This window comes from Pleurodeles waltl, chromosome 7, assembly GCF_031143425.1.
Source record: "Pleurodeles waltl isolate 20211129_DDA chromosome 7, aPleWal1.hap1.20221129, whole genome shotgun sequence".
Classification (NCBI taxonomy): domain Eukaryota; kingdom Metazoa; phylum Chordata; class Amphibia; order Caudata; family Salamandridae; genus Pleurodeles; species Pleurodeles waltl.
Genome location: NC_090446.1, coordinates 1,215,195,280 through 1,215,222,975, shown reverse-complemented (window position 1 = coordinate 1,215,222,975; position 27,696 = coordinate 1,215,195,280). Strand labels below are relative to the sequence as shown.

The window sequence follows — 27,696 nt, the reverse complement described above, 5'->3', positions numbered from 1 at the left end:
TTAAAGTTTTTTGATACACACGTAGATACAACCAAATGCAAATTTACAAAGATTTACTAAATTACAGTTATCAAAACAATATACAACCCCTCCTAAAAGGATTATGACAAATCTTCAACCCCCAGGGTTTGTCAGATGGGCAGACGAACACCAATTCCCTTTGCCTACTAAGGTAATCTGAGATTCCATCTAACAAAGTAAGAGGGAAGATACATTGATAGCGCCGGTGCTCCTCTCAGTACTATCTCTTGGAGATCTTTTTCTGTTGATCATAAGCTGTGATGTGAAACTCGACCTAATAGGGATATTGACCAGATGACTAACTCAAAATAAAGCAGTGAGCCAATCTACAAATGAGTCGGTGATGTGAGGATGTGGGAATCGGCTGGGGAGAGTCTAGAGTCATGCCAGTGAGAAGAATGATCAAGTTAAGCTTCTCACAAAGGGTCGGTAAAATGAGGGGTGCACAGATTAGAAATAAAAAAATTAAAAAAGTATTTTCATCTGTGGCATGTCTTGAAAAAATTTCACAGGGAAACCCTCGGCAGTCCGATCAGTTGTTAGTGGTCTAGTGCGTACGTCCATTAATGCAGTGTTGATAAGCAAGTTTTTTTCAGAATGTGATTTAGCAGCTGACCTAACGGTTCTGTTTATGGAAACCCCCATTAGTTCCTAAAAGCAGGCTCAGTATTTCAAAAACATCATGGCTTCCATAATGTTCATTATCTGTTGTATGATGAGGAAAAGCAGAACAAATATTGCAGGCTTTCTGCTAAAGCAGCACCAGCAGTTGGAGGAGATAAACATGTTTGGCAAAGCCAAGAAGTCAGGGTTTAAAATGCTAATTCATGCAAAATAAATACATTAACCCCAGACAGCTAAACGAAAAGCATATATTGTATTTTATTATCTTTAAAATAAAGGTCATGTCCAAGAAGACTTCATTATCGTCCTTGTTTCTGTAAAATAGAAAATAGTGAAGGCCTATGTACAAGTTTTTTTGCCTTCTGATCTTCTTTTAAAATTGACGAGTATACGTAAAAAAGGAGATGGTGGTTGGAGCAAAGACCAGAAAAAAGTGGCTAGCAGGGGTGAGAGTTGACAAGAATTTACAGGGGAAGGAGTGGAGGGAAAGCAGTGACAAATGAGTGAGTGCTGGGCATGGAGGCGGCGAGTAGTGCACAGGGGCTGGAGGGGAGCAAGTGGGAGATAGCAGAGTGCACACATTATAGAGCAAGGAGTGCACAGGGAGTAGAGGGAAAATATCAAGGCACACAGGAGGGAACCAGCAGGAGCCAACACAGGCGGTTACAGATATAAAATGGTCCCTCTTGCAGTTCAGTGCAAGCACTCATGTGGAGGCGAGGCATACATCCAAACAGCCAGTGGCCTCAGGTGAAATGAATACTCCACTGACTTTAGGCCAGTTGTGATTGATAAAGTGGGAAGCCAATGGCTGAAAGAGGCTTTTCAAAGAGGCTAGCCAAAATAAACCAGTGACCGAAAAGGTAAACTAAAAGGCCACTCTATTTACATTGTTAGCAAAAGGTCAAAACTCGTACCTTAAAAACAGACCTCCTTCTGGGAACTGCCGACTTGGGGGTGAAAAGTAGAAACTGCGCGGGAGCTTAGTGAGAACTACAGTGCCACAGTGTAGTGTAAATGTACCCTAACTCACATACAGATTTGCTTGTATTCTTGATTAACTTTGATTTTTTAGTCATCTCAACGTGTGACTCCTAACATTGTAAAGCAACATACAAAAAAAGTTAGCTTAAAAGCCCTTCCGTCCGTATAAAAACACGTCCTAGAGGAATAGGAATAATACATCTAAACATAACATGCCATGCACTGAAGCAGCAGTGCAGTGCCCTATGTTTTAGTATTAGCGCTGTTAAGAGCCCAACACCGCTTTTTTTGAGTTTAAAATATCCAGCATCTCACAGTAGGTGTACATTTTTGTCAAGATTATGGCAAATCTTCTATTAGTGTTACCGAAGATGCTGGAGATGTTTGTATGGGCCTTCCAGTAATACAGATTGCAGTGGTGTGAATCCAAAGGCACATTCCCTTATTTGAGTGGGACATTGTCGATGCAATGGAGGGAAGCCTTTGCACCCGGTCCATATGGGCCACAAAGACACTGTCGGGATGCACACTGAATGTGTGCCACATAGAGGTCACCTGCAGACAGTCTGAAGCTCTGAGTCTGAATTGGGCCTTAATGCAGTACCAGCAGAAATGATGCAACAATGAATTTCAGGATCTTTTTTGCCAAATTGCCATTAGTACTCCCACCTAATGTCTACCACCCAACTCAAAGCATTTAACCACTTTTAAAACTTGTCTGGGCACAGCTGTATGATCACCACTTCTTAATAATAAAGCTGTGCAGTGGTCGTAATGTGCAACTTCTAAAACATTAACTCATAGCACTAATACTTTCCATCTCACCACTCATTGACTGCAAAGCAATACGTCAGCTTTATACACAACTCTACCATACATAAAAATGATAAATGTTTTGTTCTCCAACATTGGGTCTTTCATAGATTCACATGCTTGAATCATTTCCCATTTTCAGACTCGGGAATCCCAGTAATCTTAAATAGCAGTATACAGTGGTAAAATAGTCATAGGTCCCACAACAGGGTTTCTTTAGTAGCACATTTACCTTATGTGAGACAACTCGAAATTCAGCTGGGTTACTGAGCTCTCAACTCCCCCTAGAGGCCTCCCGGGTCAGATTTCTACCATACATTGTATGTGAGGGAGTCCCCAGGAAGCCCCTGCTCTTACCTAACTTTAATTTAACTTTTGCTACAGTTTGCTCCTTTATTCTTCTCTCGACTTCAGCCACACATAACATCAACTTCCAGAAACTGTGAGTTGTTTTTAAAGGTTTTGTAGACTTTTCACCTCCTGGTCTATGGGGATGGTCCCGACTGTCACTGTGGCGAAGAAAGAAAACAAATCACTCTCCAAATTCTGCTTGGACAGCAGACAAAAGATTTTTGCAGATAATATGCACTTGTGCATTTATTGTCTTTATCCTGCTCACAAGGTGTCTTGCTGTGACATCTTTAGAGCACTTACCTCCAAAACAATTAAGGACATGGAAAGAATGTTGTTCTAGAGAAGAAGAAAATTGCCCTTTTCAAAAAGGATGCCCTGTTGTCTTGGAATGATTTTGTGAAAAGTGCTCCTCTGAGCACTTACACAAAGATGGTGCCAAACAAATGCATATAGAAATTTCTCAGCTAGACTTTAACTCAGAAGTGCCTGCATCTACCTCCTCCTAAGACAAGATTAAGCCTTCATCAGAGAAAGCATTGAAAAAAGGTGAGGAATAACCTTAGCTGAAAGTGGCATCAAAATCCAGCTCTTGTATCGCTCTGTCAGTAGGCTTGCCTAAATCATATTTGACAAAGACCCTCCCTTTGATGATGAAAAAGCAAGCAAAGTCAACAACCACCTTATCAACCGCTGTCTCTCCGACGAAGTCTGTAAGCACTGCCCCTTTGTCATCATGCAATAAGATCTCATTGACAATGGCGCCCTTGTAGATGACCCAGTCAACAACAATTTCAGCACCACCCATTTCAACAGTGACTAATGTTGACAGCCACCACCTCAATTATGGCATTGTATCATCAACGATCAAGTTGAAGACCCCATGTCAGCTACTGGGTTACCTTTTTGACCAGCTTTGGAAGCTGTTAGGAAAAGAGGTTTTTAGTAAAAGAAAAGCGGTATCATCTGCAACATATGACATTAGCGTTAACTAGTTGCTGCCTTGCTATTTATTAGCAGTGACAGGGAGGGAGAGAATAGGAGGGTACATGTAAAACAATAGCAGCTTATTGTTCTAGATGAATGCTTCTAGAGAGTTAGGCAAGATGTAGAGTGTTACTGCAGCAGTAATCAGATTTGGAATGCAAGTGCTAAACCGTGAGCATACCCAGGATTTTGTGCATAATACTGACGACAGAAGAGGCTAGTAAGCAGATGCCTTTTGGAAAGGATGAACTTCAGGGCCATATTAAGAAAGTATGAGAGATGAGTGTCGTGCTGAGGGAGACCCTTGGTGGATCAGATTTGCAGAGGCATTAGGAATGGTCAAACTATAGTTCAAGAAGGGGGAAGAGCCAATCTAAGGAGAGGAGGGCAGTCACACTTGGTCACCCTTTGGAAGTGGAAAAGCAGGTTGTCCTATTCCAATGACATATTATGTTTCTGGTGGCCTCTGGCCTCCTCTGTCCTCAGGCTGACACACTCTGCTGTGCCTCAAGCTGACAACTCTCATGTCATGCCATTGTTACATAACAATGCGCCTAGCCAAAAGCAGGACTAAATCAAAAAAGCTACCATATTCTTTTTATTTGTGCTTTGTAAGAAGCCCAGGTCTCAAACTTCCAGCAATGTAGGGTGCTCAGTTCTGTTGTCTGTGCAAGTTGCACAGTGATTACTGACCAGTATTGTGGCAGAGTGGGCATGACCATAGCATGTAGCACAAGTCAGGATCAGAAAGGTATCAATGAGGACAGCAGGCATTCATCCCAGGGAAAAACTCATTAATCCTGGCAGGCAATAAATAGCCCCAATGCGGTACGAAGAATTAGAAGAGTTTGAACTTTGCATTCTCAAAAACGGTGGCTGGGGTAGGCCAGTACACTGTCTGATTCTTTGTCAGCAAAAGCACTTTCAAGTTCAGTTTCTCATCTGTCCTGCAGACTGGTGAGGGACACAGTGTGCTCCCCAGTAGCTTTAGCCAACCAACTGATAAGCCTCAGCCCCTTACCCCTGGTGTGAAGTTACTGCACAAGGGCATGGGTTTAATGTTCTATCGCCGTGACATACCAGTTATTGTTTAAGACATGAGTCAGCATGTGATATGTTGGAAATTGTCCCCATGTATGTTATGGTAGTTTCCTAGCTAAGGGCAGCAGATTGCCATCCTTAAAAAGGTCACCCATGGGCATTGTGCTCGCAGAATGCTAGAGCTGTAGTAAAGTGGTATTAATGGGCTTCAGGTTTGTGGGGATCCCAGAAGGGGAATGGAAGGAGAACTGGAAAGGGTTGAAGCTGGCACAGGAAAGGGTTGAAGCTGTGATGCTCATGTTTCTACTAGAGGAGCAGTGTGCCATTCAGAGGGGGTACGAGAAGGAGGGAGTTTAAATCTAGGAGGAGTGGAAGAGCTGCAGAATCTGCTCTAAGTGATAAGGGAGTTGGGTTGAGGCGATGTCATCCAGTTGAGGCTCAGAATGGCATTGACTCACCTTCAGTATTTGCACCCTTAAGTAATAGTGCTCATAATTGGGGGTGCCTAGTTCTCCTTTATCCATGGGCAGACACAGCTTGGCCAGTGCAACTCTTGGGATAACCATTCTACCATATAAGATCTCCTAGTAGGGTGTCCAGTGATTAAAATAATGTGGCCGGCAGTTGAAGGAAGAAGTTGGTAACGTGGTATGTTAGCTTTGGAAGCACAACCATTTTAGAGAGGGCAATTCTGCTGAAAGTGAGTTGGTCTTCCAGGAGATAAATTGTTTATGGATCATCGCCATCGCTCTAGTTATATTGCCATCAAGGAGGTTTCTTTCATCATGTAGTATCCAGACCCTCGCTGGTGCCTCCCCCTTCCAAATGTGTTCTGTTTTGAGCATGCCCTTCACAATTTACTCATCCACTCCCTGTTGGTTGACAATCTGATGTCCTCATCTTATAAGTGGAATTATTGGTGCCATGTCCCCATGATGGTTAAGTCCTTTTTTCCTGAATTAGCTGTACGAAAGTTGAGCGATTTCTTCTACCTTGCTCCTAAATCCTGGAGCAACCTGCCTGCTCAGCTCTTGAATTTTACAAGAAATGGAAGTCATACCTTTGCACCCAATTCTTGGCCCAAGGATAAGTCCACGCTGAGCCTGCTTCCAGTACTACGATACCCTCCTGAATGAGTTGTACACTTTACAGATTCATGTAACAGATATCTGCTCACCCAAAATACCACTGCTTTCCCTTCATACATATGCTGCCCCAACCATCCACACCACTAAAGTTCCTGGCATATCATATCCTATGGGGCCTCTTCACAGTGTGGGAGGCCACATTTCTCCCCTTCTAACTCTAATCCTCATCTGTATAAAGCCCTGAAAAACCTAAGGCCTGCATGTTTCTCTTGCTTCAGGAACAATTCCTTTGCATATCCCTTGGGACTTGGCCAACCACTCAAGTACAGTACTCTGATCTGCCATAATCACAGGGCTTTCACCATTAAACAACTGGTGAGGGAGCTGGAGTTGAACCATGCCTCATTTACTACCCTATTGCTTTTCCTGCCATACTGCCTGCATCTTAACCTTAAAGGGGTTGGGGCACTGACAAATTGACTAATTGAGAAGTACCTAACATTCCCCATAATCATAACCTATTGGGGTAGTGCTCTCAAGGATGTGTTTGCTACCCTCACTGATAAAACTTGTCCCTCTGCTTCAACATCAAAAGTCCAGTTACAGGACTTGCTTGCGGGGTAGTGGCGTGACCTGCAGGCAGCAGAAATCTAACTCCAGTCAGTAAAGACATGATTACCAGAGTTGCTACGGAAGGCATCTATCTGAAAGCTAATACAAACAGGACATTGGGCTGTTGAAATGGAGAACTTTTGGCCAAGTAGTGCAGTGGAGCTCATGCCAGATATCATGCAACAAAGATACTGTTGGTAGGTTGTAGGTGAGAAGCCTTACCCGAAAATATCAACATGAAAGAATCAATACTGGGATTGTGTATGACATTTTATGCAACCTTGCCTGCATTGCTCTAAGAAGTAAACCCTGATGGAACTGGAAACACTCTGCTCACATGTCTAAATCAGCTTTGAGACAAAGTGGCATATATATTAAGGCACTTATATATAGATATTAAACTTACTGTTCAGCACCAGTGCATCTCTAGCCATCCCGTTCACTCTTGTCCTGTCACTTTATAGCATGTGTTCAGTGCATGCAGTACTACAAGTAGCAACCTTATCTCCATAGCCAAAGTTTGAAAAAATCCTTGGGAGAGGGATCTGGCAGATGGAAAAAACTGCTACATGTTGCTTACTTTGCATACAAAACTTTCCAAGAGCTATATATCTAAGGGATCTTCTGCCTGTCTGACTAGGCCATCCAGGCATGCTCCTAGTAGACTGGTTGTGTGTGAACCTAGGCAGGTGCTCTTTGTTTGACCATGTATCACTACAGAGCTCCGCCAGCCTCGCCCCCGCAACCGTCCCCTGCATCCACCGCACCACCACCGGCAGCAGATCCTTCTCCCACCTCGCCACCAAAACCTGGAACTCCCTCCCCGTCAACCTACGTCTGACCCAGGACCTCATGACCTTCAGGAAGCGCCTCAAGACCTGGCTCTTCGAACAGTAACACCCCCCATCGCATTGAGACCCTTCTGGGTGAGTAGCACACTTAACAAACTACTGATTGATTGGAGTGGCAGGCATGTGGGGCTCCCAAGGTGTAGAGGGCAGAGCTGTGGACCAGCATTAAAGCACATACTGGCAGGCTGAGCCACTGGTTACTTCTTAGGAAATGTGAAAGCTCTGCTTGTAATCCTGTCCTGGGAAGCTAAATATACTTGCCAGGAGAAGGAGTAAATTGCCTCCCTAGCATACAGATCTTTAGGGTTAGATTCTAGTGACAACAAGTAGTAGGCACTCAGACAACCACTTGTTGTCCTCAGTGTGGCACAGAATTTGAGGTTCCTTGATGTCCAAAACCTGATTACACAGCAAGAGGGCCCCATCTTCAGAGGCAGCAATTCCATAAGGCAAGGTTATGCAGCAACCTTTGGGTGGCACCAAGTGATGGCACCAAATTAGTGTATAAGCATCTCTTGAGCTTGTAACATTCTATTTTAGTTTGAGCTCTGAAATTTCTTGTGCCATTCCAGATACCCTGTTCTCAAGCATGCCAAGTGGGAAGTCCTATTGACTGAGAAGGCCTAAGGTCTACCTGGGCACACGCAAGATACTGGTGTGTGTCCCGCCAGTAGGGCTCCTCCCTTTGGAAGAGAAGATTGGCTTCAGGCAAGTGTTCTGAGGGCGGTTGAGTGTGTCTTAATCCCAATATAATGCTTCCATTTAATCTTGGGTCAGGGGGGACTTAAACTGAATCCCCCATGTGCAAAACCCCTGCTAACGGAGCAACAGCTGCTGTCCACCCACTCTCCCTCCACGCAGCACCTTTGCTCCTCTTGACACTATGGCTTGGTCCAAACTGTTATTTAGTTGGAGGATGGGACAAATATCAAATTGTCTGATTGCACCTATTTAAAGTTCATTCCTGAAAATGTCTTTAACACACCTATTCTACTTTGTTTTTAATGCACTGTAGTAACAAAGTAAAACAAGCACTGGCAAGGACAAAACATATTCGCTCTAATTAAACGAGACATTGGCTGTGTAGTTGCCTTCCTTATTTGCCATTTGCATGCAATCATGCAATGGGTTTTCTGTTCAAGAAAACATTTTCCAAGGAAACCACTTGTGTGTGCCTGAGTGCATTGGTGCATGCGTCATGACAGTCATGTCTGAAAGCCAGTAGGTCTCGCCTATACAACAGCTATTATCTTTGCCAATGTGTTTTAGCCACGTTGTTCACCAGCGTGGCTGCTGTTCAGCATGGCTAAAAGTTAGTTGCAGATCTTTTCTACGTTTATCCACTACGTTACTTTCTCTTAATCATTAACTTTTAATTCTGATGAGATGTTCCCCTCTCTATGAACCTCTGTGAACCTGTTCAGATTTTGCATGCTATTGTTTTCTCTGTTTAGTTAGCTTACTCTGTGGCAATGCCTAAAGCTTGTAAGAGACACCCAAGTTATTCTGGAGAAACAACTAACTTCCCTGAATAGATTCACCACTACCAACACCTCCAAAGCACGGATTTTCAGAGGACACTTGATTACAAGAAGCTGATTTCTTACAGTGAATGACAAACCAATGCTGCTGCTGATTTGTTCTGGAGAGCAACGCAGACTCATGCTATCATTCATATTTAAGCTGAGATAGCCACCTGTTATTTTGGAGAGTGATGCAATTTGTACTAAGTTGATAACATAGCCTGCTGTAACAGCAAGCCAAAAACATCTATGGCCATTAGTAAAACTCTTAACATTATTTTCATTTTTGTTGCTTTTAGCTCCTCTAAACCCAATGTTTCTCTCAATAACCCTTTTCACTTCAACTGCCTCTTTCAGGTGCAACAATTTAACACACTTCTGTTCACATTATGAAAGCTCATCATCTACTCAGCCCAGATATTAAACCCCTACTTGTCTACCAAAAGGTGCTACTATCCTGCACCAGGACCTGCAAAAGGAATTATTTATAATCTAAACCCTACATGTGGAGGATTTTTGAACTTCAGCTGCCTTTTGTTTTGAACGCAAAGGCAACTCTGATAACCAAACCTCCCTTAAACCTTTGGTCTGCTGGTAGCCTGGAACGGATGAGGCATCCCTTCCATCATCTCCCCAGTGGAAACTAAGCTTTACCCTTGCCGCTGCCAGGCAATGAACAAGATGTCTCCTCTGTGGCCTGACTGTGGAACAAGAGGGCACTTTCTAGAACTTGGGTAGAGGCTATTGGGTTTTGACTGGCCCTGCAGGCAAGTGTTGTGCTGGTGATTTCAACTCAAAGAGACAGACGTGGCATTCCAGCACAATCAGCGCAGTCCCACTAGTGCCTGAGGCTGTGTTGAAACTATTTTTAAAAGCTAGGTCTTCCTTGAGAGATCTGCTCGACATGGGGATGGCTGTCTATTGGAGTGTGTTACTACTGCCTTGGTGAGTGATAACCATGGGCTCTCAGTGCACCAAGTGGTGGGAGACTTTGTGGATATACTCAACGTACTGCGGCCTAATAGAAGGAAAGTAAATCTAGTAACACACCATGCCACCAAAGGGGCCTACAAATGAAAGGAGGTAACAGGGCTTCTTCATTCTGAACATTTGCGACTCTGCAGGTGATTCGAAGGAAAGCAGTCATGAATGTAAAGTGTCTCTCTTGGGTTAGCCCCTACTTATGGCTGTATTAAAGGAGCTTCATACAACATTCTGCAATAATGTGGGATATCTATGAGGTCACCTGGTGATGATTTATTTATTTATTTGAGGCTTTCATAAAACCCTGCTAAGCCCCAACCATGGCCTTACAGCACCTGAGTGTCTCGGAGCAATGGAGTATTGCAGGTAACCAGAATGTAAGTACAAGACCAGGTTGTCGGTGGAACACAGTGAATGGTGTAGCAGTGATACCTGGCAGCATTTTAATCTGAAGATGGTAGAGCCTTTAAGGTAACAGTTCAGATCTGATGGAATGTGAGGCAGTCGAAGGTGTCTTCTCAACACTGCTATGAACTAGAGGGGGAGAGGAGGGCTCATTAACCCCATAGAATATAAAATAGGTGAGTCTTCAACTGTTTTGGCTCTTGATGCAGTCATCCTCTAATAATGATCAGAGAGTAAGGAGCAGGGTAGATCACTGCTCTTATAAGGGAAGACCGACACATTTCTTGTGTTGGATCCTGCTCATCACCAGCAGCCTTTTGAAAGAAGATTTTAGGTTCCTGGGCTTAAACTATTGGATCAACAGTTATATAAGGTAGTTGGATGCACCATTGTGTAGTGCCTTCTGCACAGTGGAGATGGCCTTGAAGGCTTATCTCTCTTTTACTAAATGCCAGTGGAGGGAGTTCAGGTAAGTTGTGATGTGGTCTTGCTTTTCAAACCACACAGCAGGCAGGCTGGTGGACTCTTTGAAGCTTTGAAATGGTTGCTTTAGGAAGATCAGTGTACAGTCACTTACAGTTGTTCAAAGAGGACAATACCACTGCAATGACAGGGAAATTTTTGTGCAACCCTCAAGTGCCAGCAAAACCCCTTTTAGAACTCAAAGATGGTGTAAAGAGATTTTGGAGATGTCATTTGTTTGGCGAATGAATGAAAGGTCACTGTTAAAGAGTAATCCTAAATTGCGAGCTTTGTTCATGGGCTTTTGTGGGGGACCAAGTTTTGAAAACAAAGGAAGTGAGAAGCAGTAAGCAATAAGACTTTTATTTTCTCATCACTGAGAATCAGTTGTTCTCCATCCACCTGTGAACTTGGGCGAGGCATTGAGACAAATGAAGGAATTTGCTAGGTTCATACTCCAGTTTGAAGTATGGCTTTGGATCATCAACATTCATATGAAAGCCTTTCTCATCGCAGTTCATATGATGGGTGCCATGTAAATGTTAAATAATGAAGGTGAAAGAGCAAAGCTTAGGAAAACTCCACAGTGGATGTTTGTGGTCATGAAGTGGAATGCTTCCAGTTTCACTGGATCACAGTAGTTTACAGGAAGGAATCTATTCAGGAAGTTTACAGTGTCATTTACGTGGCTCGAAGTGGACAATCTTTGAAGTATGTCATGTTGGCCTATCGTACCAAAGACAGCCAACACCTCCACACGGATGAGTGTGCAAGGGAGACCTATGTCACTTGCCTCTAGATATTTTTCTCTAATGTTGGGGGAGGACCTGTCTCAGTTCCCCAGTGAAATCTAAAACCTCAAGGATGTTGTCCTCAAGGTGCAAAGACAAATTGAAGGTAACAACTGTATTGAGTTTCTTAGCGTTGCATGGTAGATGCGATGTTCTTTGTTAGAAGAAATGATAGATGAATAATGAATGGGGATTTGTGACTGTTTAAAAAAAAAAGTGAGTAGATTGAGGCACATGATGGGTGACAAGGAATTTGAAGAGTTCCAGGAGTGTGCAGTTTCTTTCAGTATAAAGTAAGAGATGAAGGCCTGTAGAGCCAGTTTTAGTATTTGGGCTATCCGCCTTCCTTTAAGGGTAGTGAGAATTTAGTTGATTTGCTTGAGAAATGTTAATGCTCGTCATTCAGCACTATAACAGGTGCAGTGTCCCAAATGCTGTAGTGTGATGCTTTCTACTAGGACATGTTCGGTTATATCGTTCTTTTTACCACACTACTTACACCTCAGATCAGTAGATTGTGTTTTTCTCCATTTCCTGGTAGCCCAAAGTGTTTGACTGTGCCTACCTAAGCATGTTACTTAATTCTTTTGATTTAATTCATGACGTAAATATGAGCCCCAGTGCCAGGCTTAGTATATGTTCTCAATGTATGGTGTATGATCAGGGGCAAAGATGTGAATAGTGCAGCAGGTGCAGTGGCAGTAGGGCTCAGGGGATATGAAAGGCCTTCTGGGCCCCACTTACGGCTATGTTATAATTATGGCTGTGAGGGTGGGGGATGCATCTCCTTTACCTGCTTGAGAGCCCATGGCACCCTTCCTGTGCCACTCTGTATGATGGCTTTCTAAAATACATTTGAAAAAGCCAATCTTTTTTGGACATGTTGCTATAACTATTTTTGTTTTAACCCTGAGCAAACATCTGCACGCTTGATTTTCTTTTTAGCCAGGAATATCCAGCGTTCTAGTGAGTTTCATTTGAGATCACAGATCAACTGGTCATACCACGATGATGTGCTAAAGTACTTGCAATATGTGGTCATGTGATCCTTGGAGACCAAATTAGCAGCCCAGTAGGTTACCTAGAAGAGCACGGCACCAGATCGAAGTCGTTTCCAATCAGAGAAACTCGTGAGGTTAAGTTCATGACCCTCAGAATTTTCCTGTCGTGTTAGCGGTCAAGGAAATAAATCAGATTCTGCAGCAGTGTTAGCCATGTTGGGAGATTTTAAGTCATAATAGGCAAGGTTTTACCACTGAAAGTTGTAATAACTGCGGAACTGAATAAGCTCTGTAATACCTACAGAACCTCATCAGTGCACTCGCAGTTTAACAAAAACAAGTTTATAATTCCAGCGTTAGATACTTTCTATATTCCATAGAAATAGAACCCACTTGTGTCACAGGACGCTTAATTGTAACGCGATGTTTCTTTGGGTCTGGTACATTTTATGTTTGAACGCAGCATAAAAGCAGAAGACGAATTTGCCTCAAGCTTGTGTTTGTGCTACATAAATTCCTTTTATTCACAAGCACGTATGAATTTAGCAAATAGAGCATCATGTGGTCTAAATTGAAACAGGCATACAGGCTTAGGTCCAAAATGAGACGAGTAGCACCTGTGCTTTTGCCTTGCTTAAGCTTATTGCCGCTTCAAAGTACGATTTGTTTAACGGCATACAGCCATCGCTTGCCAGCCCTCATTTTCTGCATAGCGTTCTTTGCAGTTCGTGGTTGCAGTGGTAACGTCCTTAGGCCTAATCACTGTTGAACCCAAGCTGGATGTAACATAACAGGTTTAACAGTGAAAGAGAGGACTATGCTAAAGGGACAGGTGCCACACGTTGTGCACTGGTTGTAATCGTTCTGTAACGGAGATGATGTAGAGAGCTCTAGGCTATGCAAGGCGGGTCAAGGAGAGTGTTCAAACAATAATGCATGGCCTCATTAAAGCGTGGAATGTACCGAGAGGCGCGCCCATACATGCCATCTTAAAATAGATGTTCCTCATACCAGCAATTTCTGTAAATCACACAGGCATGTATCCTAATTATTGTCTGTGGCTACATTTCTGTCATAGGTAAATGTGTTTCTTTATTGCCTCTTTCGTCATTTAATAAAATGTTTAAAACATGAAAATTGAAGACAGTAAGTAGTTCCTGACCCCCTGCTGACAAACCATTTATATGCTCTGCGAAACACTTTATCTAGATGCAAACATACAAAGGCACGCATGGGGGGAGAGGGCACATATGGCAGTCAAGAATGAAGCCTGTCAAGCTGTTTTGAATTCCGATAGACAGTGGAGTACCTTTTGAATGGATCGCTTTTGTCTGATTTTTGCCTGAAACTAGAAGTGAGAATATGCTCCCCTTACACTTGCAAGTGATAACCAATTTATGTTGTTCCTTGAGATTTCTCCTTTGTCGCCGATGGTAAAGAATATTGCTGACTCAATAAGAGTGACACTTAAAACTCGAGCATTATGAAGTAAAGTAACACGTAATTATGTGGCTGTCCACCCTGAGTGTGTGTGGCTTTGTGCATGTTTTTCAGAGCAGTGACGCTGTTTGCCTGGGTGGAGATCCTGTAATACCAGGCAAGGGCATGGCTGTAATTCTGTCCCTGTCCCGAAGTTCACGTATTGCATTGCTGGCCTACTTTAAGCTTCCATAAAGCTTTCCCATAATGTGCAGAGCATTCGTGGACTGGGTAGAGGCTTACTTAAAGACGTCGTGTAACAGTGGGCGCGTATCTCCTAAGGAACCTAATGAAACACTAGCAGTGCGAATGCCAAGCAGCTGCAAAACTGGGAACACGTTGGTCTAAGATAAAGCTAATAAACCGAAGTTGTATTCCCTCTTTCACATGCCAGCAAATATGTCCAACAAGGCAGACTGGTTGTTCAATGTGTAACCGGTTCAAATCAAGACCTGAGGTTTTTATTTTAGCAAGAAAACATTGGAACCTGAACATACTGCAACAAGGTCCTCTAGTGATGAAAAACGCTGATAGGTTGACTGGATTGTCCATCTTTTAACAGGCTTATAAACCTGTTTTGAGTGTTTTTCCTATTTTTTTTAAATGCATGCGCTGCACCCGGCTGTTCCCAGCAAACATGAATGCTGAAGCTTGAAAATCTGAAAAAAATATCCGGATATTAACCGAGCTAGTCATTTTATCGTTCAATGGACAGTGCGTCTTAGCTTCAGCTTAGTTTCCCCCCTTCCACCACAAGCAAGTGCAGATGCTAAGCTGGTATTCTTGCTATCAGCAAAGAGGTTGTATTATTGTCAAACATCACGAGATCCGGGTTTGTGTGCAGGTTGAATGTATTCCCATCAGATACCCGTGATTCTACGCACTTTTACCTCAAAGCAACCAACAATGTAAAGGGCTGGAGTCAGGTTTTGGGAGGTGGTAGTTTGACGTTATTTCCGGCAAGCACCTGAAAAGAATGTGCTGTGGGCGTCTTGGAAGCCAGAGAAATGCTACAGATTTTCACGTTGTGAAGAGACATGAAACCATAGGAAGCACAGGTTGATGCTCTCTCCCTCTGCAACCCACATCGTCAGGTGCCTACGGACATATTTTGGCCAGCTCCTTGGAGTTACAGATTTCAACACTGCCAACATGTTCCTGAATTCAGTTGCCGGTCCCTCCTCTCAAAAGGCATCACGTTGATGCACTTAAATCACTTGCATTTGTAAAGCTATAGCACGCCAGTGATGGGTTGATCGATTTCAATGCAGTTAATTCTATCCGTAGTATTTGCAGTCCAAACCATTATGCATCAGCATTGAACTTTAATGCTTGTTCTGTCCTATAATGTTCGCGCAGTTGGTATGCAGTCGCATACCATGCACATTTTTTCCTTCTTTTACCTCATGGGGCTGGGATTGTTCATTGTCCTCATTCCTACTTCCATGTAGTGCATTTTGAATTACGGATGTAATATTTTCTTATAACCTAGAGCTGAATGTTCCTGCCATTTCACTAAAATCAGGAGTATTATAAATGATCGCACAGGCCCTTTACCCCAGTCACGTTACAAGAAGTGACATTACAAAGACTAGCCCCCTGATGAAATCTGAGAAGCAGGTACGGCTTAAGGCGGAGAAGCAGAGGGAAACGAAAAATGAAATAATAATAGCATGTTTATTATAATTTCGTCTTTCGTTAGGAGCCTAGTCTTGGGGGCAGGGCCATTAAAAAAATGGTGGTGGACTAGATGGAGTGGTGGGCACTGCTATCAGTGTGCATGTCGGTTTGGCCCGCCAAACCACCATGCACATTGATACCTCTCCAACCCAGCTGCATTGCTGGGTGGAGAACAACAGCAGGCACAGGCTCTCAGTGCCCCAGGGAGCACAAAAACAACCCGCTCCTTCCAATTCTGACACTGCTGTCATGGGAAATACCTACATGAGAGCAGCGTCTGGATTGGCTGTAGGGGAGTCTGGGAATCTCAGCCTGTGTGCGCACACACCAGAAGAGCGGAATGCGGCGAACAACATCTTTACTTACTTTACTTATTCCTCCCTCCTCCCAGCACCTTTCCCTGGCTCCGGCTGCTACTGCTAAAATAGGCTGGCACTACCAGGACATGTAAAACATGTAAGTCCATGTCCTACCTTTTACATATACCATATCGTGCCCATAGGCCTGTCTAGGCCGTACCTTAGGAGTGACAGGTGTAGTAAAAAGGAAGTTTAGGCCTTGGCAATTAGTTTGAGTTGCCATGTTAATGTGGCAGTGAAATGTGCACATAGGGACTGGAGGGGCAAGCCTTAGTCAAGTGTGGAGGGCTACTTCTGTGGGTGGCTCAATCAGAGCTGCAGGCCCACTAGTAGCATTTAATTTACAGGTCCTGGGTGTATCATATACCTATTTACAAGGGACTTACAGGTAAATTAAATAAGCCAAACAGGTGTAAGCCAATTATACCATGTTTTAGGGGAGAGTGTACATGCACTTTAGCACTTATTAGCAGTGGTAAAGTGCCCCGAATCCTAAAGCCAACAAAAAGAGGGTCAGAAAAATAGGGGAAAGAAAGGTAAAACATTTGAGTTGACCTTGTAGAAATGGCCATTCCCAACACATTGGAATAAGGGGTATCATAGAAGGGAAAATTAAACTATGCGTAAAATAGCATTTTGGGGCAAATAAATCTGGGGTTTCCACCTAAAAGTGTTTCGCGCTGTCCTGGCCTCCAGGTCTAGGGCTTTCTCAAGGCTTTATATGCATGTAAATAGGTCAGTAGTAACATATTCACTAACAACAAAATCCCAAGATACTGGCGTCCTCAGCAGCCATCATACTCTACGACCTCTTTGGAGTGATAAAGATTTACCTATACATGCGTATAAAGCCTTGAGAATGCCCTAGGCCCGCAGGTCAGGATAGGGGGAAACTGGTGTTGGCTATGCTATGTCACGATGGAATATGACTTTCTCGCATTGGATTAATCAACCATTGTAATATCATGTGGAAATACCACCTGCTTGCATCAAATGAACTGTTTATGCGGAAAGGACTTAGTTTTGGAACATAAATGAATTGTCCAAATTATTATATGGAACGGAAATTAAATATACATCTATAAGGATCAACATGAAAATCTAGGAGGTCCCACTCAAACGTATCTAATAGTTATCCCAAATAACAGGTGTAATTGGCCACACCCCCATGTGAGTGTTTTAGAGCCTCCACTAAAATAAAGACATGGGTTTTAATGCAGGATTAAGGGGAAGTTAAGTGTGTGCCAGGCCACGCCTATAAATCTTGTTTACTACCAGCCTCTGGGCTGTTAAAGCCAGTCCCCGTCCGGCATGGTGCTGTTGCAGATTGGCAGCAAACGGCTCCATCTCAATATCATAAAAGATTGGGGATAGTGGCTATCCTTGTCTCGTGTCTTTGCCAATTACAATGGGGGGGGGGGGGTGAGATGACACCATTAACACAGAGCCTGGTCGTGGGGAATGCCTACATTTCACAATGCCTTAGTTCCGTACTTGTCACTCAAGAGGGCAACTTGTCTTCCAAAAAATGGTACCCTTTATTGGGAAACTGTACTGGACATCAGTATATGTCAGTGGCTTTCCATGGCTAAAATCGACAGAGATAGGAGGTATGGTCTTTTTTTCCCAGCCAGACTTTACTTGGAGTATGTCCATTTCTTGCCCGGGTGTGTTCCATAAGGTTGGTCCTAAAATGAACACCCAGTGTTCTACATTTATTCTCTGACACAGTACTTATAAAGACGAATCCTGTATTCTGTCAGTCTTCTAACTGCATGTGCTGACAACAGTTCCTTTCTTTCCACACCAATAGCAAAGATCCATAGAGTTACTTCGATCACTTTTTGAATACTATTTTCGACTTTTTGTCAACTCTTTTTGCGCTTTCATCCCATTGTGCTAGAGAGATGCCTCCCATCAAACCCACAACTGTGTGAGGAATGTCACAGACAGATGTCTGTCTCTGACTCGCACTTGGATGCCTATGCTGCCTGTGGTCAAGCTACGACCCCAAGTCCTGAGCCATTTGCAAGCACCACTTTGGCGACAAGGCTGCCACAGTACTCGATTGCTTCAGAGAGAGCTGAGTCACTGCCAGATCCTTGGACTTCTTCCTGGGCTCCAGCCATGACCAAGACAGTCGAGACTTTAATGGGCATCCATGATATCCGTCACCCAGGCCAGCAAGTTTCCCAGTCCTTTCATGATCGGAGACGCCGATCACATAGAGGACGCAGGACACACCTAGCGTGATGTCCAGTGCCCCGTCCCTTCAGATGCCACTGCTTCAAAACCTCCTTAGTGGGTTCTGTATGCAGCACACCCATCCCGTTGGCAGCAGGATCAGGCATCACCTCTTCCAATGGCAAGCAATAGCCTTCAAGAAATGGATGCTGCAGATTGTTCAGAAGGATTTTTTAACATAGTTTTTATTGGTTTTGCAGTAATACATACAATTCTTTAAAAGCATTATTCAAGTTATTAAATTCTTAGCTTTCAAACATTTCCCCAAGGCTCCCCCAACTGCTGTTGCTTCTACTAGCGCGCACCCCCGAGTATGCAGATTGTCCTGCCAACAATGCCACTCATTATCAATGCCAGGTTGGATCTCAACATCCTGCTTGGCATTGTGTCCTCCCAGTAGCGATCTCAGGGGTTTGCAGTCTCTACCTCAAGCCAATAAGTTCTGTGGGGTGTCTGTGCTCAGTCAATACAATCTGGAGTCCTTTCATGCTGTACTCTTTTTGTTTCATATCATACCTCTCACGCAGTTCAGGCATCGGGGAGTCTTGCAGTTCTTCAGGCGTGGCCGCCCATACCTGTAAGCCATCTTCCAGTTTTACATGCCTCTTCTGCCACCGCCCAGTCAGAGATATCTCTTAGCTATTAATCACTATGCAGGGGTTCCAGAACAAGCCATCTTACAACAAGGTGATGCTTTGCCAGCACCAGCTCCAAAACTATGAACTTTCTGTTGAGCTTTTTCCCAGTCAGAGAGGAAATCGCACCCAAAAGTACTTGCTAGACAGTTAATTGTACATGCCACCCTGGGGCCCTATTCAGTCCATCTAGGACTTCTTGCCAGTAGAACACCAGCCATGGAAGACTGTACAGAAGGGTTATGCGTTACATACCTGGAGAGACTTCACCACCCTTGCCACACCCCCAGATCGGCTTATAGGAAAGGCATTCTTTTTGGCATGGTTACCCCACTTTTTGCCTGTTTATGGGTGTGCTTAGACTGTTTTCACTGGGATCCTGCTAACCAGGATCCCAGTGATTGTGCTCTTTCCTCTAAATTTGGTTGCTTTGATACCCTTCACACCACACAATTGGCATTTTGGTGTACCCCTGTAAGTCCCTAGTATATGGTACTTAGGTAACCAGGGCATTGGTACACCAGTAATTCCCCATGGGCTGAAGCATGTTTTATGCCACCCCTGGGAGCCATTGCAAACTGTCTGCAGGACTGCCATAGCAGCCGGCGTGAAAAGGTGCATGCACCTTTTCACTGCTGGTCACTGCACCAGGTCACCCCTGTGGTAGGCCCTCTGTCACCCCTGTGGTAGGCCTTCATAGCCCAGAGTGCAGGGTGTAGGTTCCTGTGTGTGATGGCACCCCTGCATGAGCATAGGTGTCCCTACGAACTCCAGTTCCAATGCACTGGACTTTGTAAGTGCGGGAGGCCATTTTTCCCCATGAACTGGCATAGATCACTACCTGTGTCCAGCTACATATTGGGAACTCCGAACCTAGGCATGTTTGGCGTCAAACATGTCAGATTCATACCCCAGTACTAATGCTAGTATTACTGGCATGATTCCATGCACTCTGGGGGCTCCTTAAAGGACCCCCCAGTATTGCTCCTACCAGTCTTTCAGGGTTTGCAGGCAGCCCTCGCTGCTGCAGTCCCTCGGACAGGTTTCTGCCCTCCTGCTGCTTGACCAGCTCAAGCAGGGGAAGTCAGAACAAAGGATTTCCTATGGGAGAGGGAGACAGCACCCTCTCCCTTGGAAATAGGTGTTACTATGCTGGGGATGAGTAGCCTCCCCACGCCACCAGCTTGCTTTGAAGGGCACATTTGGTGCTCTCCATGCATAATCCGGTTTACACCAGTCCAGGGACTCCCGGTCCCTGCTCTGGCGCGAAAGCACACAAAGGAAAGGGGAGTGACCACTCCCCTGCCCATCACTGTCCCAGGGGTGGTGCCCATAGCTCTTCCAGGTGGCCACTTGATTCTCCCATCTTGAAAACAAGATGTGCAGAGTCCCCTGGGAGCATCTGGTTGGTCAGAATAGGTGGCTAACGTCAATGCCCCCCTCTGATAGGTGGTCACCCTGCAGAGTGTCTAAGCCCCCTGTAAGGGCTATTTAGGGACTCCCTTGCATGTGGATCCCCAGATTCAACATGCAAGTGTACAAAAGGACTCCTCTGCATCGACCTCTTTTGCTCCTGGCCACCCGGCCCACTGCTGGACTTCACAGGAACCAAACAAGCCTGCAAATCCCGAGATGGCCTCACCTTGCAACTTTGTTTCCCCGGCTCCTCCAAGCAAATTCAAACTTTCCACAGCTGTTCATCCTCTGTGGTTGGTAAGACTTCAGCTGCACCACAGAAGCAATAAGCAATCTCCCTTGGAGTGAAGAACTCACTACCCTGCATCCGCAGGCACTTAAGGCAACCACGACCGGCTGGTGGGATCTTCTGCAATCAGGCTCTGACTGGTTCTGAGTGGTCTTTTTGGTCCTCTCTACCTGCTGTCCAACTTGAGCAACGGTGAGCCCTTGTCCTTCCTTGCAGGACAGTACCCCTGTGCACCATGACTCTTGCAGCAACCAAGGCTTGTTGACTCCTGCTCCATGGGATCTACAGGCTCCGAGTAGCCCCGGCCTCCAGCACTTCATCCTTGCAAGGACAGTCTCCCCTCTGCTGCTCCAGCGACGTGGGACTCCTCTCCAGGTGTGCTGACAAGGCATCACTGCAACTTACTGTGTCTGCAGCCAGTGGGTTGCTTGTGGGGGGTGGCTTCTGTTGGCTCTCCCGACTGCTGAGGGTCACCTCAGGCTCCCTTCAAGGGTCGAGTCCCTGGGACTTGCTGGTCCTTTTCAGTCTTGCAACTCTTCTTTTGCTTCTCCTCATTTTCCAAGGTTTGTTGGTAGTCCTCTTGACCACTGACCATCTGCGACCCGGCGACCAACGCAGGACATCATCTGCATGGCTCCAAGGACTTCTCTTCAGCTCCTGGGCTCCACAGCTGATCTTCATCTTCCCTCGTCGACCCGGATCTTTATCCACAGAAGAGTGGGTAGTAGCTCCTGCCCTTCCTGGACACTCCTGTGTGGACTGGACTCTGTCCCCTTCTTTTGCAGGTCCTCTTCTTCCAGAATCCAATGTTGGGTTCTACCGGACTGGTCCTGGTCTTGCAGTTTTCCTTTTCCAAGTCCCCTTGTTAGTCTTTAAGGAGACCAGGTAACTTACCTCTGCTCTCCTGGTCGCTGGGTGTCACCTAGGTACTCAACTCTTGTGGCCCTGAGTTCTCCCAGCGCCCTCCTAACTACCCACATCCTTGGGTGGGGGACCTCACTTCGCATTCCACTGTTTTAGTATATGGTTTGATCCCCCTATAGGGACCTAACCATTTTTCACTTATTCTTGCCAATGCTTGTTGTTTCTATATGCTTCTTCTTGACAATTTGAGTGTGTGTGTGTGTGTGTATATATACAGGGAGTGCAGAATTATTAGGCAAGTTGTATTTTTGAGGATTAATTTTATTATTGAACAACAACCATGTTCTCAATGAACCCAAAAAACTAATTAATATCAAAGCTGAATATTTTTGGAAGTAGTTTTTAGTTTGTTTTTAGTTTTAGCTATGTTAGGGGGATATCTGTGTGTGCAGGTGACTATTACTGTGCATAATTATTAGGCAACTTAACAAAAAACAAACATATACCCATTTCAATTATTTATTATTACCAGTGAAACCAATATAACATCTCAACATTCACAAATATACATTTCTGACATTCAACAACAAAACAAAAACAAATCAGTGACCAATATAGCCACCTTTCTTTGCAAGGACACTCAAAAGCCTGCCATCCATGGATTCTGTCAGTGTTTTGATCTGTTCACCATCAACATTGCGTGCAGCAGCAACCACAGCCTCCCAGACACTGTTCAGAGAGGTGTACTGTTTTCCCTCCTTGTAAATCTCACATTTGATGATGGACCACAGGTTCTCAATGGGGTTCAGATCAGGTGAACAAGGAGGCCATGTCATTAGATTTCCTTCTTTTATACCCTTTCTTGCCAGCCACGCTGTGGAGTACTTGGACGCGTGTGATGGGGCATTGTCCTGCATGAAAATCATGTTTTTCTTGAAGGATGCAGACTTCTTCCTGTACCACTGCTTGAAGAAGGTGTCTTCCAGGAACTGGCAGTAGGACTGGGAGTTGAGCTTGACTCCATCCTCAACCCGAAAAGGCCCCACAAGCTCATCTTTGATGATACCAGCCCAAACCAGTACTCCACCTCCACCTTGCTGGCGTCTGAGTCGGACTGGAGCTCCCTGCCCTTTACCAATCCAGCCACGGGCCCATCCATCTGGCCCATCAAGACTCACTCTCATTTCATCAGTCCATAAAACCTTAGAAAAATCAGTCTTGAGATATTTCTTGGCCCAGTCTTGACGTTTCAGCTTGTGTGTCTTGTTCAGTGGTGGTCGTCTTTCAGCCTTTCTTACCTTGGCCATGTCTCTGAGTATTGCACACCTTGTGCTTTTGGGCACTCCAGTGATGTTGCAGCTCTGAAATATGGCCAAACTGGTGGCAAGTGGAATCGTGGCAGCTGCACGCTTGACTTTTCTCAGTTCATGGGCAGTTATTTTGCGCCTTGGTTTTTCCACACGCTTCTTGCGACCCTGTTGACTATTTTGAATGAAACGCTTGATTGTTCGATGATCACGCTTCAGAAGCTTTGCAATTTTAAGAGTGCTGCAAGATATCTCACTATTTTTGACTTTTCTGAGCCTGTTCAGTCCTTCTTTTGACCCATTTTGCCAAAGGAAAGGAAGTTGCCTAATAATTATGCACGCCTGATCTAGGGTGTTGATGTCATTAGACCACACCCCTTCTCATTACAGAGATGCACATCACCTAATATGCTTAATTGGTAGTAGGCTTTCGAGCCTATACAGCTTGGAGTAAGACAACATGCATAAAGAGGATGATGTGGTCAAAATACTCATTTGCCTAATAATTCTGCACTCCCTGTATATATATATATATATATATATATATATATATATATATATATATATATATATATAGTGTACTTATCTCCAGTTGGGGACTGACTATAAGTAATCTAGTTCAGTGCTAATGTAATAAATTACCTATATTTTGTAATACTGTGTGGTTTTTTTCATGTGTGATAAGTTGCTGTGTGACTACTGTGGTATTGCAGGTGCTTTACACTCCTCCTAGATAAGTCTTGGTTGCTCACCACAGCTACCACTAGAGAGCCCAACATTCCTTAACACTGTCTTCATTTACTAATAGGGGTGGCCTGAACCTGATATAAGGTGCAAATACTATAGGTATCTACTACACACCAGGCCAGCTTCCCACATTCCTGCTCCTTACAGTCATGACACTGGTATAGCTAGAGTAGCCTGTGAGCTTTCAGGCAGCTGGTGGCCATTGGATTGCTGCATGTGAGACGCAGAATACCACTACACTGGGCTCGGGGACTGCTGCCAACTTTGAACGATTGGCATGTGGACATGGCATATTGCAATGCGTAATCTGATATTTACAGTGAATTGCTACAGGTCGGTGGCCACCAAAAAGATATATGAGAATCCTATCAGGCTTTTTTGGCTCGGCACAGAGAGCTGGAGGAGGCAGCATCAGATAATGGGGAAAACAGGCCATCACCCTTGTGAGTTCTCGAGGTTGGTAAAGACTATTAGGATCGCTTAGTGCACACACAGTACATTGAGTTGGGCAGTCTAGAGGCATGAATGGTTATGTCTACTGCTCGTTCTTACTACGGGAAGTACCACTAGAGTATTTTTTCTCCATGGAGAGGTGTGGTACCCCTGTCATGGATGTACCCAAAACTTTATGAGCAGCTTGTAACGTTCTGATCCCTGACTGCACTCTTGTAGCCCTGAATATTTGTCTAGTGAGTAATTTATTTGTATTTCATAAATATGCTCGGTCGGTGTCATGCCAGCTACAGGTCATCATTCTATGCACTTTTGCTTACAAATCAAAATAAAGTTAAAAAAAAAAAATCCATCCGAAATTTAAAATTCGGGACTAGGTTACCATATAAAGCCATCTCCTAAAAGACGCCAAGGGTAGCCAGTATCCTATATAGAAGGTCTGCTATAACTAGGGCCCCATGCAATTCTATGCGATAATGCCCAATACAAACCTAGAAGTCCATCAACCACTCCCCCAAATAAACAAATTTCTACATCTGGGTGCCCACACTGGCACAAGACACGCCTACCCATCTTCAACTCTCCCTTCCATAGTAAAGAGTGATCCTCTACAAGTATTTAGACCTTAGCAGTGATGACTGATGGCGTGCTTAAGACTTTCTCAGTTCTGCGAGAAGAATATGACTTTGGAGAAAATCAGTGTTGGGTATATGTACAACTAAAGAGGCAAAAATTGGCCCTCATCTATACAGGAGTATCTAGTCCAGCAGGGAGCTTATAAGAAACTAAGTTCTAGGCTTTATAGGTTAATTATTGAAGAGCTCTGTTGAAAACCACACGCAGCCGCAGCGCCTATCGTCAGTCTCCACAGAGAACCACTATACTGAGCAAGGATGTGTGCACCTCTTAAACTCTCATGACAGAGGTCTCAGGGAAGCGAGGCTAAAACAGAATACACAAAACAGGATTGCTCCGATCCACGAATTCCTAGGAATGTGGGCAACCAGGTGGAGAGTTGACGCACATCCTATAGTCCTGCTGGGTATCCCATCACAAAGGGATTAGATCTTGGAAAAGGCACTTCTGGCTGGTAAATGCGCCATTTGCCCTTCTATGGAACTAGCACTGTTGCAGGACATGGAGGACATTGAGGGGATAAACGCTCATTGCAGAATATGACTGGACTCCTCATTGGCACTGGCCATAATATACATAATGTGTAAGTGTAAATCTCAGTCATTTTAGAATATAATTGAATGGTCTAAGTCTACTGCGAGCTGGCCTCCTTTGAGAAATCAATGTAAAAAATCAATGACCAAATAGAAAAATAAGGAAATATGTAACGCCTTTCTTGAAAACCTTTCATAAAGCACCGTACCTACACACCGAACCACCCTTGAACTCCTGCAGTATTCAGCCCTCTATAGGAAGTGCACACGAGAGGTAGTAAAGCCATGCCTAGCTGCACGTCACAAATAAGACGGTGTGCAAAACACACATCCTCTCCCCCCATACATGATCGTGTTTAGACCAAACTGACTTCTGAAAAAAAAAGAAAAGGCTTTTACTACCAGTACAAGCCACCAGTTTTTACTCGGCTATAGCGGCTTGATCATTTTCGAGACCTTTTGATGAAATTGATTTCTACAGAGAACTACATTTATATGCTAGGTAGCATGGTGAAAAAGTTAAAAACATGCTGTCTCCCAACTTTATGTATTCTGTGACTTTCCTATTTCCTCTCGCGTCCGACTGGTTATTTGTGATTTCTTTAATGATGATATGAGTGTAATTAAATATAAACTACTTAATACAAGTATTAAATAAAAGAAGTAAGATACTTCTACCCATCAGTAAAAAAAAAAATACCACTAGCAATGCTGGAATCAAACCAGGAAATACATTTGCTACTGAAACTTATTTTCAAACTGCTTTAGGCTGTAAGTTTAACCATGGGCAAGGCAAAGTGGTTCACTTTTCATCTCTTTGAGATACACTGATTTGTGAGTTCGGAGTAAAATCTGATTTTTACACGCTGTGAAAAAGGACTAGACAGTGACAACAAGCAAATCCCACCACTAAGCCCTCCTCCACGTAATCGGAGATAACTGCCTAGGAAACTACCCGGTAATGCCAGGCCTGAGCAGTTATTACCTATTTTTGGAGAAAAACACTTGTAATCACCAGAATTTGGTACAAGGATACAGACTGAAAAAAATAAATTCCTCCCCACCAGTCCCTCGTCCCCCAATATCCCTGCATTAAATTCAGCAATATTCGTGTTGACCGCTGTGGATACTAATTGCTTTTATATGACCAGGTGAAATTTGACCTTTTCTGCAAACTCAGTTTTTCTCAAAGATTCCTTATTCTATGTTTTTTTCCTTTACAAACTCCATATTTTAACTGTGACTTGATTATCTAATGTGAGTGTTAACAACCTGATTGTGTGCTTCTTTTTCAGAGGGCTTGGCGGTGAACTTATGAGACCAGCAGGTGAGTTTAAAAGGTTGATTCTGCAATAGAAGCAGCCAAGTAATTTAGCACGACATGTTTGCAAAACAAATCCGTCACAAATTGCTTGACGAACGTTAAGTAAGGTGAACCAAGAACAAGGCCTCTGGAATTATGGGGTAGGGTTAATGGCATTATGTGGCAAGAAACAGCAAAATGTGTGGTGTAATGAATTATTTAATTGTTTTATTTTTGAACATGTTAACACCATGGGCACAGGCAGATTTCACTCACTGGTATAAGTTTAATACCAAACAAATCAATAAGTAACAGAAAAGTGACCAGTCAGCCTTTGTTAAGGGCCTTCCACTACCCTGCAATAAGTGTTGCTGCATTTTTAGTAACTTGGGGTCCATGTTGGAAAGTAGCACCTCTCTGGCATAGTTACCCCCACTTGTTGCCTGATGTCAGTGTGCTTAGACTCTAGTACACTGGGATCCTGCTAACCAGGACCCCGGTGTCAGTGTTCTCTCCACGAAATATAATTGTATGGTACATTTTACACCCCGCAATTGGCATACTGGAGCACCCTTGTAAGTCCCAGGTATGCGGTACTTAGGTTCCTAAGGCATTGGTACACCAGGGGTCCCCTTTGGGCTGCAGCATGTATCGTGCCACTCACAGGAGCACATGAAAACTGTGACTACGGGCCTGCCATTGCAGCCTGTGTGAAATGGTGCATGCACCTTTCTCTCCAGATATAAGGTGTTCCTTATATCATGATCCCTGCAATCTGACCCTGTAAGTCACCCCTAAGTTAGGCCCTTCAGCCCAAGAGCAGTGTGTATTGTTCTAAGGTGAGGTCACCTCTGCATGAGCAGAGGTGCCCCTACAAACCCCGGACTTCATTTCTTCAGCTTTCTAAGTGTGGGGGAGTGATCTTAAAGTATGAATTGGACATTGCTCAACATGAGTTGTCCAATTACATAATGGCTACACCGAACATACACATGTTTGGTATCAAACGTGTTGGAATCTTGCAACTTTACTGATTACAATGCTAGTAGCATGATAACATGTACTCTAGGAGATCCCCCAAAGTCTGCCTGAACCGCCTTACAGGGTCTGCATGCCAGCACGTGCTGCTGCCGACCTCACACACTGTTCTAACCTCCTGCTGCTGAGCTTAACTGGGGCAGGGGAAGGCAGAACACAGGATTTCCTGTAAGAC

At 44.2% G+C, this 27,696-nt stretch overlaps 1 protein-coding gene across 1 annotated transcript in view; it reads left to right on the top strand.

Annotated features, from left to right (window-relative positions):
• Positions 1–27,696, top strand: part of TBCD (tubulin folding cofactor D) — a 1,666,801-nt gene that overhangs the window by 977,809 nt on the left and 661,296 nt on the right. Inside the window, 1 exon segment of the mRNA XM_069200356.1 lies at positions 26,476–26,507. Coding sequence (XP_069056457.1) covers positions 26,476–26,507 — 32 coding nt within the window.